General features: G+C 45.9%; 1 protein-coding gene across 1 annotated transcript in view; it reads right to left on the bottom strand.

The window, feature by feature from the left end:
- LOC126456470 (serine-rich adhesin for platelets) overlaps positions 1–18,395 on the bottom strand; it is a 480,534-nt gene that overhangs the window by 124,209 nt on the left and 337,930 nt on the right. Inside the window, exon 2 of the mRNA XM_050092224.1 lies at positions 10,921–11,201. Coding sequence (XP_049948181.1) covers positions 10,921–11,201 — 281 coding nt within the window. The remainder of the gene's footprint in view (positions 1–10,920; positions 11,202–18,395) is intronic.

Genomic DNA, 18,395 nt, shown 5'->3' with positions numbered 1-18,395 from the left:
CTCGCGGAGTATAGATGTAGATGTAGATAGCAATCGTCGGCGTGACTCCGCGATCTTACGCAGTGGTCTGATGACTTCACGATCCGGCCGTTGCTCGGACACATACCGGGTGGTTACAATTAAAGTGCAGCTGCTCACGGAGGTCCAATTGAGTTGCAACCACCGTATGACAGCGAAACTTGGTACATATGCTAATGCGGAACCGATTTACGTTGGCAAGAAAATTAGTTACAATTTTGGTCACCAGGTGCAAATTTGAGGCCGTACAACATGTCGTCGACGTCTCCGGCGCTCATATTGAACAAGTTGTGTAAGCGTCTATTAATAATAAAATCAACATTATGGCTATCTCACTTGTTTGAACTTTTCTGCTCACGTCCCGTACCTAATGAATTATAATACATATGGTAATTTCTGTATGTTTTTCTTGCATTCACTGTGCCAGATTTTCACCTGGTGGACAAAATTGGAACTATTTTTCTTTCAGAGTAAATTGGCTCCGCATTAACGCTTAGAATATCCACGAAGTCCCACTGCCATACCACAATTATAGTCCGCACTGGACATCTGAGAGTAGCCTCACTATAATTATAACTTGCCGGTATAAACAATTCGGCTTGCTGAGCTTGTCTGAGACTGTAACTGATTTCTGAGTATTGAAGTCCCTGACGATGTATCCAGCAAGAGGAGACCAAACGGTGTGCGGTGAATTATGCCTTGAACCGCGGCCTAATGCCCATAAAACAGATATCAGTAATAACGCAATTACCGGCCGTGAAAACCTTCAATCTACACTCATTATCTTTCTGCGATTACATATCTTAGAACTTCTGTGTCATCTTGCGTTCTTTGAAATTTGTATCTTCCGGGTTGTATCTAACTATTGTCCCTCGTTCTCCATGGAAGTTTTGGCTGACGGGAAAAGGGTATGCAGGTCCTTATGAAAACGTTTTAGACAATAATATGTGACAACAGTCGAGAACCGAGTATGTGTTCTCAAAATAATATTCTTGAGTGCAAAACAAGGATCGCTGCACAACGTTGAGACAGAAATATGATGGATTTACTTGAATGGCCTGCTCAATGTCCCATCGTGAACCCGAGAGAGAATTTTTGGGCTGTTCTAGAGCAGAGGTAGTCAAGCTTTTTACCCACCGCCCATTTTTGTATCATTGTTAGTAATAAGATTTTCTAACGCAAACCCACAATAACGGTGACTTGCAAAGTAGGAAAGTAAGTTTATAAAATTTATAAAGCAGATTTACAGCAAGTTAGAGAATATGATAATAATTACTTACCAAATGCTTTATACCGAAATATTATGAAAAACTGATCAGAATGTTTTTAAAAACCCTACCGCCTTCCGCCCACCAAGAAAGTTGGAACGCCCATTAGTGGGGGGTATGGACCAGGTTGACTGTCATTGGTGTAGAATGTCAGCTGCATGTCGGACGAACACGCCGAAAACCCGGAAACCCGGAAACAACTGGATAATGGAAATAACTCCCCAATCAGACTGTCTGCGGATTCATTCTCTGCCATATGGCGTCTACATCTACATGGTTACTCTGCAATTCTGCTTGGCAGAGGGTTCATCGAACCATTTCCCTATGTAGGTGGGTGTCAACAAAATATTTTCGCATTCTGAAGAGAAAGTTGTTGATTGAAATTTCGTAAACAGATCTCGCCGCAAAGAAAACCGCCTTTGTTTCAGTAACTGACATCCAAGCTCGCGTATCATATCAGTGACACTCTCACCCCTATTGCGCGATAACACGAAACGAGATGCCCTTCTTTGCACTTTCTCGATGTCCTAAGTCAATCCTACCTGGTAAGGATCCCACACCGCGCAGCAATATTCCAGCAGAGGACGATAAGTGTAATGTAAGCTGCCTCTTTAGCGGGTTTGTTGCATCTTCTAAGTGTTCTGCCAATAAAGTGCAGTCTTTGTTTCGCCTTCCCCACAATATTATCCATGTGGTCTTTCCAATTTAAGTTGCTCGTAATTGTAATTCCTAGGTATTTAGTCGAATTGACAGCCCTTAGATTTGTGCAATTTATCGTATACCCAAAATTTATCGGATTTCTTTTAGTACCCATGTGGATGACCTCGCCCTTTTCTTTGTTTAGCGTCAATTGCCACTTTCCGCACGATACAGAAATTCTCTCTAGATCATTTTGTAATTGGAATTGATCGTCTGGTGATTTTACTAGACGGCAAATTACAGCGTCATCTGCAAACAATCTAAGGGGGCTGCTCAGATTTCCACCTAGATTACATATGCACATCAGGAACAGCAGAGGGCCAATGACACTACCTTGCGGAACGCCAGATATCACTTCTGTTCTACTCGATGATTTACCGTCTATCACCACGAACTGTGACCTCTCTGACAGAAATCACGAATCCAGTCACACAACTGAGACGATAGTCCATACGCAAGCAATTTGATTAATATTCGCTTGTGAGGAACGGTATCAAAAGCCTTATGGAAATCTAGGAATATAGAATGATCTGAGATCCCTTGTCGACAACACTTATTTCTTCATGGGAAAAAGAGCTAGCTGTGTTGCAAAAGAATGATATTTTCTGAATCCGTGTTGGTTATGTATCAGTAAGTCATTTTCTTCAAGGTGATTCATAATGTTCGAGTACAGTATATGCTCCAAAGTCCTACTGCAAATTGAGGTCAGTGATATGGGTCTGTAATTCAATGGGTTACTCCTATTTCCTTTCTTGAATATTGGTGTGACCTGTGCTACTTTCCAGTCTTTAGGAACAGACCTTTCGTCAAGTGAGCGGTTGGATATGATTGCTAAGAAAGGCGCTATTGCGTCTGCAAACTCTGAAAGGAAGCTGATTGGTATACCATCTGGACCGGAAGACTTGCCTTTCTTAAGTGATTTGAGTTGTTTCGCAACACGTAAGATATCTACTTTTATGTCACTCTTGCTAACAGCTGTTCTGGTTTTGAATTCTGGAATATTTACTTCGTCTTCTTTCGTGAAGGAATTACGAAAAACTGTATTGGTTACGGAACCGTATGCGATCAGCACACCGCTTTCGCGTCGGCTTTCCAGTTCTTTAAGCCGCTAAATCTCATTCGAGTTGCTCGTCAACTGGCCACACGATGCCGAGTGCAGTCCGTTCCAGTCCTCCCACCACAGAAAAATAATACCGGGCACTGAACATAAGCCCTCCGCTTGGCAGTCAGATAGGCTGACCGGCGAACAACGTTGGATACCATGGTCAAAGAAGAACAAGAACAAAGTTTGTCTTCAGTGAGTCATAATTCTTATCCTGAAGGTCTAACGCTGTGACAATAACAAAAGGAGCTTCTAGACTCTAGTAGGGCGACTTTGGAGCGACCAGCGGTGGGTGATATTCTTGGTCGTAAGTGTCCGTTCAATTTCGCTGTACTGCTGACGCTGCGCCAAGGAATGTAAGAGTCCCTGTGCTGTCACTGCGACTTCGGCAGCAGTCCCCGTCATAACAACAGTACTAAACGGATTAAAGCCACCCAGGAGCGGTATAAAGGGCGTCGCTCTTGAGACACCAACGGACACTTCTCGAGAGGGCTGAAAGCGGTTAACGAAAAAAGTAAGAGGGTTGGGAATGCAGCGCGGCGCCGAAGCGCGTCACCCGACCCCTCCATATTTCTCGTCTGAAAACCCGCCACCGACGTGAAAGAACAGCTTAGCCCCTCCAATTACAGAAGCTTTGAACTCGCCGCAGCTTCTACAACGACCCGCCACCTGCCGTTGGATATCCCACACCAAAGCTCCTGCCGCATCTCTCGAGCGCACAGTGCCACCTCCGGACGTCTAGTCCTTTCTTAGCAAAACCGCCCGCCGACCTTGCGATATCATCCGCTGTTCTGCAAAACCACAAGAATGCGGCGTACCGCTCCCGTTACAGGATCGGCGAGAACTGCCGCCGTGGGAAGAAAGGCGTGTCCTTTTTTCACAACAGCTCAGTCCACGGCGTTTGTGCATGTATAGAGCTAAGGCGGAGTAGAATCTTGCTGCAAGTTTCGAGATATTTATTCAGATTTTGCATTCGAACGTCAAAAGCTAAGGCGGAGTAGAATTTTGCTGCAAGTTCCGAGATACTGATTCAGATTTTGTATTCTAACCGTCAATTAATTTGCATAGATGTCTTATAACACGTCTAGGTAAGATCACGGACTAGGATTGGCTATACAGTGGGTATAGCATTCTGCACATGTCGCCGTCATCAAAGAGGCATTGTCATTTCCTGAATATATTTTGTGCCAAGGCTGTAATTTTAATATTACAAGCATTTGGACCGTTTTTCAACATTCGTCTATTAGCAAAAGCAATGATGAATAATTGCTCGTATGACGGATACAAATCGAAATACGTAAAATAGGGAAATTACTAAGAGACGCTTTATATGCTGAAAAATATCTACGCTGTGTATAGTAACGAATTAATACGAGGGTCACTCCAAAAGAAATGCACACTCGGGTGTAGAAAAATATCCGTTACCAGTCACAGTAAAAGGTTATTTGTTTGTCACTCGACCGGTTTCGGGCTTTCGCCCATCCTCAGGTGTTTATACATTCGTTTAGATGTTTATACTGTTGTATAAACACCCGAGGATGGGCGCAAGCCCGAAACCGGTCGTGTGACAAATAAATTACCTTTTATTGTGACTGGTAGCGGATATTTTTCTACACCCGATAAAGGAACAGTCACGGAGTTCGACAGCATCCACTATGGATAAAATTCATTTCATGAAATGCACACTATTTTTGTAAAAATACAGTTTTCATTCTGCATGTGTGAAAGTTTTGCAATGTGTAGATACATTCTTCTCGTTTGTTTTCAAACTTAGCTGAACCTGTTCCCGTGAGTGTCGCCGTCACAGCATGTCTTCCAAGGTGGCTGCTACACTTGACGTTCGTCAGAAACAACGTGCTGTCATAGAATTCCTGTGCTGTGAAAACCACAACAGGTTGAAAAAGATATATGGAGATGCTGCTGTCGATCGCAGTACAGTTAGTCGGTGGGCAAGCAGATTACGTGATGAAAGCGGGCACGGCAATATCGAAGATTGTCCTCACAGCGGCAGGCCTCGTACTGCACACACTCCAGACAATGTGCAGAGAGTTAACGAATTGGTGCCTGCTGACAGACGCATCACAGTGAACGAATTGTCACGCTACGTTGGGATAGGGGGAGGAAGTGTTTGCAGAATACTGAAAGTGTTGGCGTTAAAAAAGGTTTGTGCCAGGTAGGTTCCCAGGATGTTGACAGTGGCTCACAAAGAAACAAGAAAACGGTATGCAGCGAACTTTTGGAACAGTAAGAGAATGGTGGAGATGAATTTCTTGGAAGAACTGTGACAGGTGATGAAACATGGCTCCATCATTTTTCACCAGAGACGAAGAGGCAATCAATGGAGTGGCATCATGCAAATTCACCAAAGAAAAAAAAATCAAATCAACACCTTCTGCTGGAAAAGTTATGGCTACGGTGTTTTTCGATTCCGAAGCACTCGTGCTTGTGGACATCATGCCAAGTGGAACCACCATAAATTCTGATGCATATGAGACTACACTGAAGAAACTTCAAGCTCGACTGAGTCGTGTTCGACCACATCGGCAAAAGCAGGATATTTTGCTGTTGCACGACAATGCACGGCCACATGTCAGTCAAAAAACCATGGAAGCGATCACAAAACTCGGATGGACAACACTGAAACACCCGTCTTACGGTCCTGACCTGGCTCCACGTGACTATCATCTCTTTGGGAAACTGAAAGACTCTCTTCGTAGAACAAGGTTTGAAGATGATCACTCCCTTGTGCACGCTGGCAAACAGTGGCTCCAACAAGTTGGTCCAGAATTTTACCGTGCGGGTATATAGGCGCTGGTTCCAAGATGGCGTAAGGCAGTTGAGAGGGATGGAAATTACGTGGATAAATGAAAATATTGTTCCTAAAGGATGTACCTACACACTGTAAAACTTTCAAACATGTAGAATAAAAGATGGATTTAAAAAAAATAGTGTGCATTTCTTTTGGAGTGGCCCTCGAATGTGGGGCTAATTTATGTGACTGTATAACTTTGCGGTTTTACGATTACGTTATAATTCTGTCAGAGACGGCAAAGGAGTTGGAGGAGCAGTTGAAGTCAATGGATAGCGTCTTGAAAAAGAGTTTGTTAGAAAAATATCACGAAAAGCAGGAAACGGGGAATGGAATAAATCAGGTGTTGCTGATCGAATTAGGTTAGGACATGAGATACTAGAACCGCCTGGACAGCCACGCACGTTATCACTCCGCTTCCGGGATTCGGGGAGGTGAGAGCGCCACGGATCAATCCACTCGGTGGATTAACAACGGGGACTTGTCTGGATGTGATTTTTACGCGGTTTCCCACGTCCGACTAGGTGAACGCCAGAAGTGTAACTACTTCCCGCGTCAGTTATACGAATTGCAGACACTGCGAAAATGTTTGCACATTTTCCCATATAATAGCGCTGGATACAGGCAGTTGGAGTACATTGCCAAATCTAGAAAGTAACATGCTGACCCCCGTGAAGATTTGCGGTAAAGGCCAGGAGAAAGGATTGTGTTGTTTGTTTACATGTACATTCTTCATTTTCTGCAAGGAAACGAAGAGGACGAGCCTCCATATCTTCTATTTGGCCGTCTGCGTGGCCATCTATACAGGGTGTAGGTAAAGTCCGGAAACACATTCCATTATTTACTGCACAAGAACTAAACATTGTACACATGTCATACATATTGCATTTTGAAGAGAAACTCTGAAAGTTTTTTTTCAAACATTCGATATGTGAACCATAAGTGACCCGGCAGACATCAATATGGTAATCGAATTCTTGCCATACCCGTCCCAGCATGGCATCGTCGACTGTGGCAGTCGCTTCCCGTATTCTCTCCCGGAGTTCTGCTACATCACGTGGTAGAGGCGGTACATGCACCAGATCTTTGAAGTGTCCCCACAGAAGAAAGTCACACGGATCGAGAACTGGTGATCGGGGAGCCATTTCATGAAACAGCTGTCCCCTTCTGTAGCACAGCCGATCCATCGGTGCGGCAGCTGACTATAGGCAAATTACCAAACTACGCTGTGGAGGTATACATGAAAAAAAAAGAAAAAAAAACTTTCAGGGTTTCTCTTCAAACGACATATGTATTATATCTGTACAATGTTTGCTTCTTGTGCAATAAACAATTGGAAGTGTTCCCTGGCTTTATGTACGGTCTGTACTTTAAATTCGTGCAAAGAGTTCTACCTGACTTGTTGGAAAATGTACCCTAGGCTATTCGTGAGAGGATGCGGATACAACATAACGGTACTTCAGTGTCGATGTCCGCAACAATCTCAATGCTGTATTTCCTGGTCGCTGGATCGGAAGTGGATGACCTATTCCATGGCCTGCGAGGTCAACTGACCTGAATCCCCTTGATTATTTCCTATGGGGATATCTAAAGTTATTTGTGTATGAGACCCCAAGTGGATACGGAGAGAGAACTATTTGCCAGAATTGTAGCTGCCCGAGATGTGATTCGAATCACACCGTGGATATTTGTGAGGGTATGGCACAATCTTGCTAGCCGATGGCTGTCAGTATCAGCATGTTTTGTAAGATACAGTCCAAATGGTATGTCCATTGTGTCAGTTATGGAATTTGCAGCTAGCTGTAACTAATGTAAATAAAAAAAGTATAGAATGAGATTTTCACTCTGCAGCGGGATGTGTGCTGATATGAAACTTCCTGGCAGATTAAAACTGTGGGCCGGACCGAGACTCGATCTCTGGACCTCTGCCTTTCGCGGGCAAGTGCTCTACCGACTGAGCTACCCAAGCACGACTCACGCCCCGTCCTCACAGCTTTACTTCTGGCAGTATCTCGTCTCCTACCTTCCAGACCTTACAGAAGCTCTCCTGCGAACCTTGCAGAACTAGCACTCCCGAGAGAAGAGATATGGCGGAGACATGGCTTAGCCACAGCCTGGGGGATGTTTCCAGAATGAGATTTTCACTCAGCAGCGGTAGAGCACTTGCCCGCGAAAGGCAGAGGTCCCGAGTTCTAGTCTCGGTTCGGCACACCGTTTTAATCTGCCATGAAGTTTCATATCAGCGCACATTCCGCTGCAGAGTGAAAATCTCATTCTGGAAACATCCCCCACGCTGTGGCTAAGGCATGTCTCCAGATTCTTTCTTTCAGGAGTGCTAGTTCTGCAAGGTTCGCAAGAGAGCTTCTGTAAAGTTTGGAAGGCAGAAGTAAAGCTGTGAGGACGGGGCGTGAGTCGTGCTTGGGTAGCTCAGCTGGTAGAGTACTTGCCCGCGAAAGGCAGAGGTCCCGAGCTCGAGTCTCGGTCCGGCACACAGTTTTAATCTGCCAGGAAGTTTCAAAAAATTACACATTAACATGTTCAAATGTGGGTGAAATCTTATGGGACTTAACTGCTAAGGTCATCAGTCCCTAAGCTTACACACTACTTAACCTAAATTACCCTAAGGACAAACACACACCCTTGCCCGAGGGAGGACTCGAACCTCCGTCAGCACCAGCCACACAGTCCAGGGCTGTAGCGCCTCAGACCGCTCGGCTAATCCCGCGCGGCACACATTAACATGATTTTATTCCTAATATCTTCTCAAGTTGGCTTCTCCGACCCCAGGTTTTTTATGTCAAATTGTTCAGTGGAGCGTCCTCTACGACCTGTTATATTTTTGCACGCTCTTACGAAAACACCCTTTACGTATTCTTGTTGTGCCAGTTCCACTCCCAGATGGAAAACATGGGTCTTGTAGTAGGAATTCTGAGCAGTATGCTTTTTGCGTTGGCAGAAAAGCCAACACCGTGTTACGAGTGGAGGCCGAAATGCACGCGTTTTAGCTCACGCAGGCTGGCGTGAGGAGGGAAGAACTATACTGACGTGAGGAACATGATAAGGAATGAGAATTCAGAAAGCGGACGTAATTAGTTTGATAGTTAACTTTAATCCATTAATGATGAACATCGCTCTTGACGGTACATGATACACAAAGTAATTATAGTGACTGAATATGGCGCTTTGCTAGGTCGTAGCAAATGACGTAGCTGAAGGCTATGCTAAACTGTCGTCTCTGCAAATGAGAGCGTATGTAGAGAGTGAACCATCGCTAGCAAAGTCGGCTGTACAACTGGAGCGAGTGCTAGGGAGTCTCCCTAGACTAGACCTGCCGTGTGGCGGCGCTCGGGCTGCAATCACTGATGGTGGCGACACGCGGGTCCGACGTATACTAATGGACCGCGGCCGATTTAAGGGCTACCACCTAGCAAGTATGGTGTCCACCCGCTCCTTCCGCCTCCATGATTTCTACCTCACTTTCTACCTCACCATTTATGGGCGTCCTATCCACCTCACTCCTACCCTCAAATACCTTGGCCTCACACTCGACCGCCACCTCACCTGGACTCCCCATCTCCTTACCATCCAACACAAAGCTCACAACCGCCTCGGCCTCCGCCTCCTGAAACTCCTATCCGGCCAGTACGTGGGGTCTGCATCCTTCCACCATCCTTCACACCTACAAATCCTTGATCCGCCCCATCTTCTGTTATGGCTGCGTTGCTTGGATTTCCGCCCTTCCCCGGTTCTTTAAAGCCCTCCAAATCCTCGAACGCCATGCGCTCCGCCTCGCCTTCCGCATCTGCCTTCCGTCCCCCACGCGCATCCTCTACGACCTCGTCCCCTTCCCTCACCTTGTCCTTTTCCTTGAACACATCCGCACACTATATATTGTCCACCGCCTTGATCCCCCTCACCCGCTGGTGTCTCCCTTCCTCTCCACCCCCAACCAGTTGCCGCGCCTTTCCCGTTGTGTCCCACCCTCTCTCCATCTCCACACCCTTCATCTCCTTTCCCAACACAACTTCCACCGTCTAACCCTCCCGGACGATGAGCTTCGCCCTGACATCTACCCTTCCTACCAACTCTAACCCCATCTTCCTGCCTCCTCGTCAGGGCTCCCTCTCCTCCCCCTCCCTCCTCCTGAGCGGCTTCCCCCTCCTACTCCCCATCCATCTCCTCCTTTCAGTGTCTCTGCGCTCCCTCCTGCCCTATCTTCCCTCTTCCTCTCCCGCCCCACGTGTCTCCTGCCTCTTCGTGTACCCACTGATGCCCCTCCTCTCTTCATCCCGCTGCTTCCCCTGCTGCTCCATGCTCTCCCCTCCTTTTCCATCCTCGCTGCCCTTTCCCTCGGCAGGTCCCGGCTGGCAGTTTTATTCTTCGTCGTGTGTGCTCCAAGTGGGATTTAAGTGTGTTTTTCCGGTGTGTTTTTACTACTGTGGCCGACTTTTAACGTGTGCATGTCCATTCAGTGTCTTCTCTGAGTTTTGAAGACTCGCCAACTGTGTTTTTTTAACTTTCTGGTGACTTTTAACTGTCCTCCATGAACGTCTCTGTATTTATTTTTTACCTCCATTTTCTCCCATTATTCTGTTTTAAGTTTCCCTTTCTCGCCTTATGTATGTAACATTTTATTCTTATTTTAAGTTGTTATGTCACTCGGCTGAAGAGCGGCGGATTGTGCCGCTGACAACCCTCCCCTGCCCATATGGGGCAGGGGAATGAAATCACAATAAAGGAAAAAAAAGTGTGGTGTCTGGCGGTGACACCACAATACTGTCATGTGTAGAATCTGAGAGGGGTTCCATCAGGCCGGGATGGAAATCAGAAGCAAAGCAAACAGTACGACATAGAGAAGAACAAGTAAGTGACACAGTACACCTCACACAGTAGTGACGGCTAACTGACGTTGGCTGCAACCAGAAACAAGTGACTACCGGCCGAAGTCATCCGACTTTTGCCGACTTGTACCGACTGTTGACTGGTGTAGTGCAGCGGAGAGAGAGCCTGTTTTGTGTACTCACGGTGCGCGTCTCGATGTCGATGTCGGCGCTGCGCAGGCGCGCGTGCCGGCGGCGGCGCTGTCCCAGCACGGGCGTGCAGAGGAAGAAGCGGGAGCAGCGGCGGCCGTCCTCGCGGTGGCGGTCCAGCTGGCGCATCAGCGGCACGGGCGTGCGCGCCGCAGACTCGTACAGCCTTCGCACCGCGGCCGGCCGCGTCTCCGCCGAGAACAGAGCCTGCGGCGCGTCGCGGCGCGCAGCAAAGTGCGTGGTGCGCGCGCTGAAGTCGCACAGGTCGCCCTCCGCTGCAACAGCAAAGCACGACACGCGGTCGTCAGGCGAGTGACACTCAGCTCGTCTACTTACAGTCTAATCACACCTAGCACTCAAGAACAAACATTCAGCACCACCATACAAACACAGACACACAAAACAAAGCCACACAGCACACAGGCACACATGAAATTCCATCACCAGGGAAAACGAATGGAATATTCCAGAATTTGAAACACGAACAGCTGCTAGCATGAGTTTCTTAGAAGTAGATACCTTAGGCGTTGTGAAGCAACGGGCAAGCCTTCAGGTCCAGATTGTATACCGATTAGGTTCCTTTCAGATTACGCTGATACAATAGCTCCCTACTTAGCAATCATATACAACCGCTCGCTCACCGATAGATTGGAAAATTGCGCAGGTCGCACCAGTGTTTAAGAAGGGTAGTAGGAGTAATCCATCGAACTACAGACTTATATCATTGACGTCGGTTTGCAGTAGGGTTTTGGAGCATATACTGTATTCAAACATCATGAATCACCTCGAAGGGAACGATCTATTGATACGTAAACAACATGGTTTCAGAAAACATCGTTCTTGTGCAACACAGCTAGCTCTTTATTCGCACGAAGTAATGGCCGCTATCGACAGGGGATCTCAAGTTGATTCCGTATTTCTAGATTTCCGGAAAGCTTTTGACACCGTTCCTCACAAGCGACCTCTAATCAAGCTGCGCGCCTATGGGGTATCGTCTCAGTTGTGCGACTGGATTCGTTATTTCCTGTCAGGAAGGTCGCAGTTCGTAGTAATAGACGGCAAATCATCGAGTAAAACTGAAGTGATATCAGGTGTTCCCCAGGGAAGCGACCTGGGACCTCTGCTGTTCCTGATCTATATAAATGACCTGGGTGACAATCTGAGCAGTTCTCTTAGGTTGTTCGCAGATGATGCTGTAATTTACCGTCTAGTAAGGTCATACGAAGACCAGTATTAGTTGCAAAGCGATTTAGAAAAGATTGCTGTATGGTGTGGCAGGTGGCAGTTGACGCTAAATAACGAAAAGTGTGAGGTGATCCACATGAGTTCCAAAAGAAATCCGTTGGAATTCGATTACTCGATAAATAGTACAATTCTCAAGGCTGTCAATTCAACTAAGTACCTGGGTGTTAAAATTACGAACAACTTCAGTTGGAAAGACCACATAGATAACATTGTGGGGAAGGCGAGCCAAAGGTTGCGTTTCATTGGCAGGACACTTAGAAGATGCAACAAGTCCACTAAAGAGACAGCTTACTCATACACTCGTTCGTCCTCTGTTAGAATATTGCTGGGCGGTGTGGGATCCTGACCAGGTGGGACTGACGGAGGACATCGAAAGGGTGCAAAAAAGGGCAGCTCGATTTGCATTATCACGTAATAGGGGAGAGAGTGTGACAGATATCATACGCGACTTGGGATGGAAGTCATTAAAGCAAAGACGTTTTTCGTCGCGGCGAGATCTATTTACGAAATTTCAGTCACCAACTTTCTCTTCCGAATGCGAAAATATTTTGTTGAGCCCAACCTACATAGGTAGGAATGATCATCAAAATAAAATAAGAGAAATCAGAGCTCGAACAGAAAGGTTTAGGTGTTCGTTTTTCCCGCGCGCTGTTCGGGAGTGGAATGGTAGAGAGATAGTATGATTGTGGTTCGATGAACCCTCTGCCAAGCACTTAAATGCGAATTGCAGAGTAATCATGTAGATGTAGATGAAAAAGAAATACCCACAACAACTAACAAATGGAACACTCCAACTTAACAACATATATATAGTTACGTTGACTGCTCATACACCAAAAGATTTCCAACTCTCTGCTGGCTCTCAGCTGAGTGTTTAGAATATACCGTTTGCTGGGAAGTTCCATCGCTATAAATCAGATGGCGCCATGTAGCGCTGATTTTCTTGCGCAAGAGCTGGCGAACCTGTTGTGACTCAAAATTGTACACGAGAAAATGTGTTAAAATATGGTTGTACAAAATCCAACGTTATCATTGAACTGCAAAGCCATCAGTGTTTCCAACTATATCACGCATGTTACTCGATTAATGCTCAATACAGACCACTGATTAGTTTTTTGTTCAAATGTGTGTATCTCCCATCATATTACCATTTCTGAAATCATGTGCTGGCGTTTCTCTATTTCGGCGTTACTCATTTCATTGGTCATTGTTACCCCAGTACTACAGATACACAATTTATTATACAATGTCGATGCCAATGACATTGTGAAATTAAGGAATACAAGGATCCTGCAGAAGTGTCATTACTTCTAGCTCTATGCTGTTCATTTTTTGGAACACAACCTACAACCAGCTTAGAGTCAGAAGTGATGACACTTTCTGCAAGACCTGATCATCATTTTGCAGGACAATGCTCAAGCACGTACAGTGCAAGCTGTTACTGATTTGTTTGACTGACGGGACTGCTAAGTTCTATACCACCTACTGTACGCCCCTGACTTTAGCCCTCGTAAGTTCAACTCGGTTTCTAAACTGAAGAAAACACTTCACGGCATTCGCTTCAGAACTGCTACAAAATCGTCGGGCAGTAGACCGCGCCGCTCGAACTGTCAACACAGCTGGCACTGCTAAGAGTATCCGACGACTTCCACATAGCTAGCAAAATAAATAGTTGCCACTATTAAAGTTCGAACCCTCGTACACACACACACACACACACACATATATATATATATATATATATATATATATATATATATATATATATATATATATATATTACAATTTCCTTCTGTTACATCGACAAAATTCCCAGAATCTTTCAGAAAAGATAAAGGCGAATAAAAAAATATTCACACAAAGCAAGATGCAAAACCGCATCCTTTGAGGTCACAGTCCCACTTTCAATTACAGTTACGAAGTAACAAATTTAATTTTTTGATCTTACAACGGCTGCGGATTTAACCCACTACATGTCATTAGCTGACAGTTATAGCAAATCGTACCAACTATGACGCGTTTTTGATAAATCTTCAATACGTTGGTACGCCGAGCAGATGTTCATAGCACACAAGATATAATTCGAAAAGTACTACATCTACATCTACATGGATACTCTGCAAATCATATTTAAGTACCTGGCAGAGGGTTCATCGATCCACCTTCACAATTCTCTATTATTCCAATCTAGTATAGCGCGCGGAAAGAATGAACATCTGTATCTTTGCGTACGACCTCTGATTTCCCTTATTTGATCATGGTGATCGTTTCTCCCTATGTAGGTTGGTGTCAACAAAATATTTTCGCATTCGGAGGAGAAAGTTGGTGATTGGAATTTCGTGAGAAGATTCCGTCTCAACGAGAAACGCCTTTCTTTTAATGATTTCCAGCCCAAATCCTGCATCATTTCAGTGACACTCTCTCCCATATTTCGCGATGATACAAAACGTGCTGCCTTTCTTTGAACTTTTTCAATGTACTCCGTCAGTCCTATCTGGTAAGGATCCCACACCGCGCAGCAGTATTCTCAAACAGGACGGACAAGCGTAGTGTAGGCAGCTTCCTTAGTAGGTCTGTTACATTTTCTAATTGTCCTGCCAATAAAACACAGCCTTTGGTTTGCCTTTACCGCTAAATGGGAGAAGCTTCACCGATACGTCGTTTCCTGTCATTTTATTATAAAAAGTCGTACAAATAACTAAGCGCTTCCGAGAGATCCTCAATGTGCCTGTTCTTTGAAATAGTACGTGTTCACAATAAGTAACTTATAATATAAGAACCACGAAATATAGGCTTCGGCCGCAAACGGCGCAATCCAGTATGGTGTCTGCTTGTGGCGTAAAAGCTATTTTGCATCTCGTTGCCCACGTTCCTCTACATGAAGCAAGAATCTGATGTGTCTGATACTGCCTTTCAAGCTTTGGAATATTTCGCAACGTGAAATTACACGTTCTGACGCCGAAAAACACGAGTGGTTCCTCGTCTATCTTCGTTTCGTTTCGCTTTCACGTTCCGTGTGTGGATGGCGTAAGGGTGAAGCTCCGAGGAACGTTTCCGTATGTAGCCACTATGAAGTTGAGAAAGTATCAGTTTCAGCGACCATTAAAATAGTGAAATTAACTGCATGTCAATGTACTAGAAATTAACCACAGATGTACTTCTCATTATCAATAAACGAATAGTACAATACTGGCCATTAAAACTACTACACCACGAAGATGACGTGCTACAGACGAGAGGCGCGAAATTTAACCGACAGGAAGAAGACGTTGTGATATTCAAATTATTACCTTTTCAGAGCAATCACACAATGTTGGCACCGGTGGCGACACCTACAACTTTCTGATATGAGGAAAGTTTCCAACCGCTTTCTCATACACAAACAGCAGTTGACAGGCGTTGCCTGGTGAAACGTTGTTGTGATGCCTCGTGTAAGGAAGAGAAATGCGTACCATCACGTTTCCGACTTTGATAAATGTCGTATTGTACCCTATCGCGATTGCGGTTTGTCGTATCGCGACATTGCTGCTCTCGCTGGTCGAGATCCAATGACTGTTAGCAGAATATGGAAACGGTGGGTTCAGGAGGGTAATACGGAACGCCGCGCTGGATCCCAACGGCCTCGTATCAGTAGCAGTCGAGATGACTAAGGCATCTTATCCGCATGACTGTAACGGATAGTGCAGCCACGTCTCGGTCCCTGAGTCAACAGATGGGGACGTTTGCAAGACAACAACCATCTGCACGAACAGTTCGACGACGTTTGCAGCAGCATGGACTATCAGCTCGGAGACCATGGCTGCGGTTACCCTTGACGCTGCATCACAGACAGGAGCGCCTGCGATGGTGTACTCAACGACGAACCTGGGTGCACGAATGGCAGAACGTCATTTTTTCGGATGAATCCCGGTTCTGTTCACAGCATCATGATGGTCGCATCCGTGTTTGGTGACATCGCAGTGATCGCACATTGGAAGCGTGTATTCGTCATCGCCATACTGGCGTATTACCCGGCGTGATGGTATGGGGTCACCTCGTGTTCGCACTGACGGCACTTTGAACAGTGGACGTTACATTTCAGATGTGTTACGACGCATGGCTCTACCCTTCATTCGATCCCTGCGAAACCCTACATTTCAGCAGGATAATGCACGACCGCATGTTGCAGGTCCTGTACGGGCCTTTCTGGATTTGAAAATGTTCGACTGCTGCCCTGGCCAGCACGTTCTACAGATCTCTCACCAATTGAAAACGTCTGGTCAATGGTGGCCGAGCAACTGTCTCGTCACAATACGCCAGTCACTACTCTTGATGAACTGTGGTATCGTGTTGAAGGTGCATGGGCAGCTGTACCTGTACACGCCATCCAAGCTCTGTTCGACTCAATGCCCAGGCGTATGAAGGCCGTTATTGCGGCCTGAGGTGGTTGTTCTGGGTACTGATTTCTCAGGATCTATGCACCAAAATTGCGTGAAAATGTAATCACATGGCAGTTCTAGTATAATATATTTGTCCGATGAATACCCATTTATCATCTGCATTTCTTCTTGGTGTAGCAATTTTAATGGCCAGTAGTGTATTTACGTAACTGAGATAGCCTTCCGGCCTGTTCCCGCAAGACACTGTACAGTGGTCAGACGTTCTACAAGCGCTGTGAATTCATTAGAGGTATCACTTGCAGAGCACGATACGAGCAATACGTACGGCGCTCTGAAGCAATGAGGCAGCACTTAAGTTTACGACAAGTCTCTTGTAAAGTATGGAAGGGCATGGGGGGACAGCCATGGCAGTGGGCAATGACAACGACGTGGAGAAGTGTGCAGGTCAGGCCAAAGCTTCTACACAGAGCCACGGGAGCAGCAGGTCTCCTGGTTGTCGCTAAGGACGGCGTCGTTCCGTATTCTACGCGCCCGCTTGTCCCCGGCATTGACAAAGGGAGTGGTGGGCGGTTTACAAGCGACGCGACGGACGCACGCCGCGTCTGACATACGTAAGGGCGAGCCGACACGCCGGACGCTGCTCTGCTGCACCTCCGGAAACAGAGTTTACGCTCTGTTCCACCGACTTTAAGAGGCAATTCACATGAGACTATACTTCCGGGATACGGTCCTGCTTTACTCTTCCGTCGGGAATGTTTTTACGATGGCTGCGAAATAGTTGTGCATTAACGAAGAAGCCGCTGTACTCGCAATGCTGTAAATACTTTTAATGAATTTTTGTATAGGTAACAATTTAAGAGCAAACAGAAAAGTTATAAATCGCAATTAAAAAAAAAAAAAAAAAAAACAGACCGAAACGCAGCGGGTAAAGTAGGTACTTACAGGGAAGAATGGCCCGGGTTGAATTCTCCATATGAGAGTGCTTTAATAAGTCCCGTGAACTTCCATGAATGAATGGCACATATTTGTGGCACCTGCATGGTCGGTAAGCTTGATTATTGCAAGGGTCAGATACGGAATTTCAACGCAGTACAGCGTAGAATACATTGTTGACAGCCGTCTCAAGTGATCAGTGCATCGCCGGCCGCGGTGGTCTAGCGATTCTGGCTCTGCAGTCCGGAACCGCGGGACTGCCACGGTCGCAGGTTCGAATCCTGCCTCGGGCATGGGTGTGTGTGATGTCCTTAGGTTAGTTAGGTTTAAGTAGTTCTAAGTTCTAGGGGACTTATGACCTAAGATGTTGAGTCCCATAGTGCTCAGAGCCATGATCAGTGCGTCGACTGTGATTGAAGGGTTGGACAGCCGCACAGATCAAAACAGAATTCGATGAAGTTCATGCGGGCTCTACACCATTAAAGTTCATGTGGACTCTGCACCATCACTGAAGACCTTTTACTTTTCGATTAACGATTTTAAACATGCTCGGACAGGCACCGAAGACGAAACGCGCTCTGGCCATCCAATTGAGATCACCACAAGGGAAACCATTGACTGAATCCATGATATGATAATGCAAGACCGCCGAATAAAAAATTGTGAGAGTGCTGAGACTGTAGGCATCTCAACTGAGCTAGTGCATAATATGCTCCACGGAGAATTGGCTCTGAACAAGCCGTGTGCGAGGTGGATGCCACGATTACTCCTACCAAAAGCGCATATCAGGCACTACATTTCAACACAATGTCTGGAAATGTTTGATCGCAATCCACAAGATCTTTTGCGCCGATTTGTGACTGTTGATGAAACCTGGATCCATGATTACACACCAGAGTCAGAACGGCAGTC

Source organism: Schistocerca serialis, chromosome 1 (genome assembly GCF_023864345.2).
Source record: "Schistocerca serialis cubense isolate TAMUIC-IGC-003099 chromosome 1, iqSchSeri2.2, whole genome shotgun sequence".
Lineage (NCBI taxonomy): Eukaryota > Metazoa > Arthropoda > Insecta > Orthoptera > Acrididae > Schistocerca > Schistocerca serialis.
This window is presented reverse-complemented; position numbering and strand designations above follow the sequence as displayed.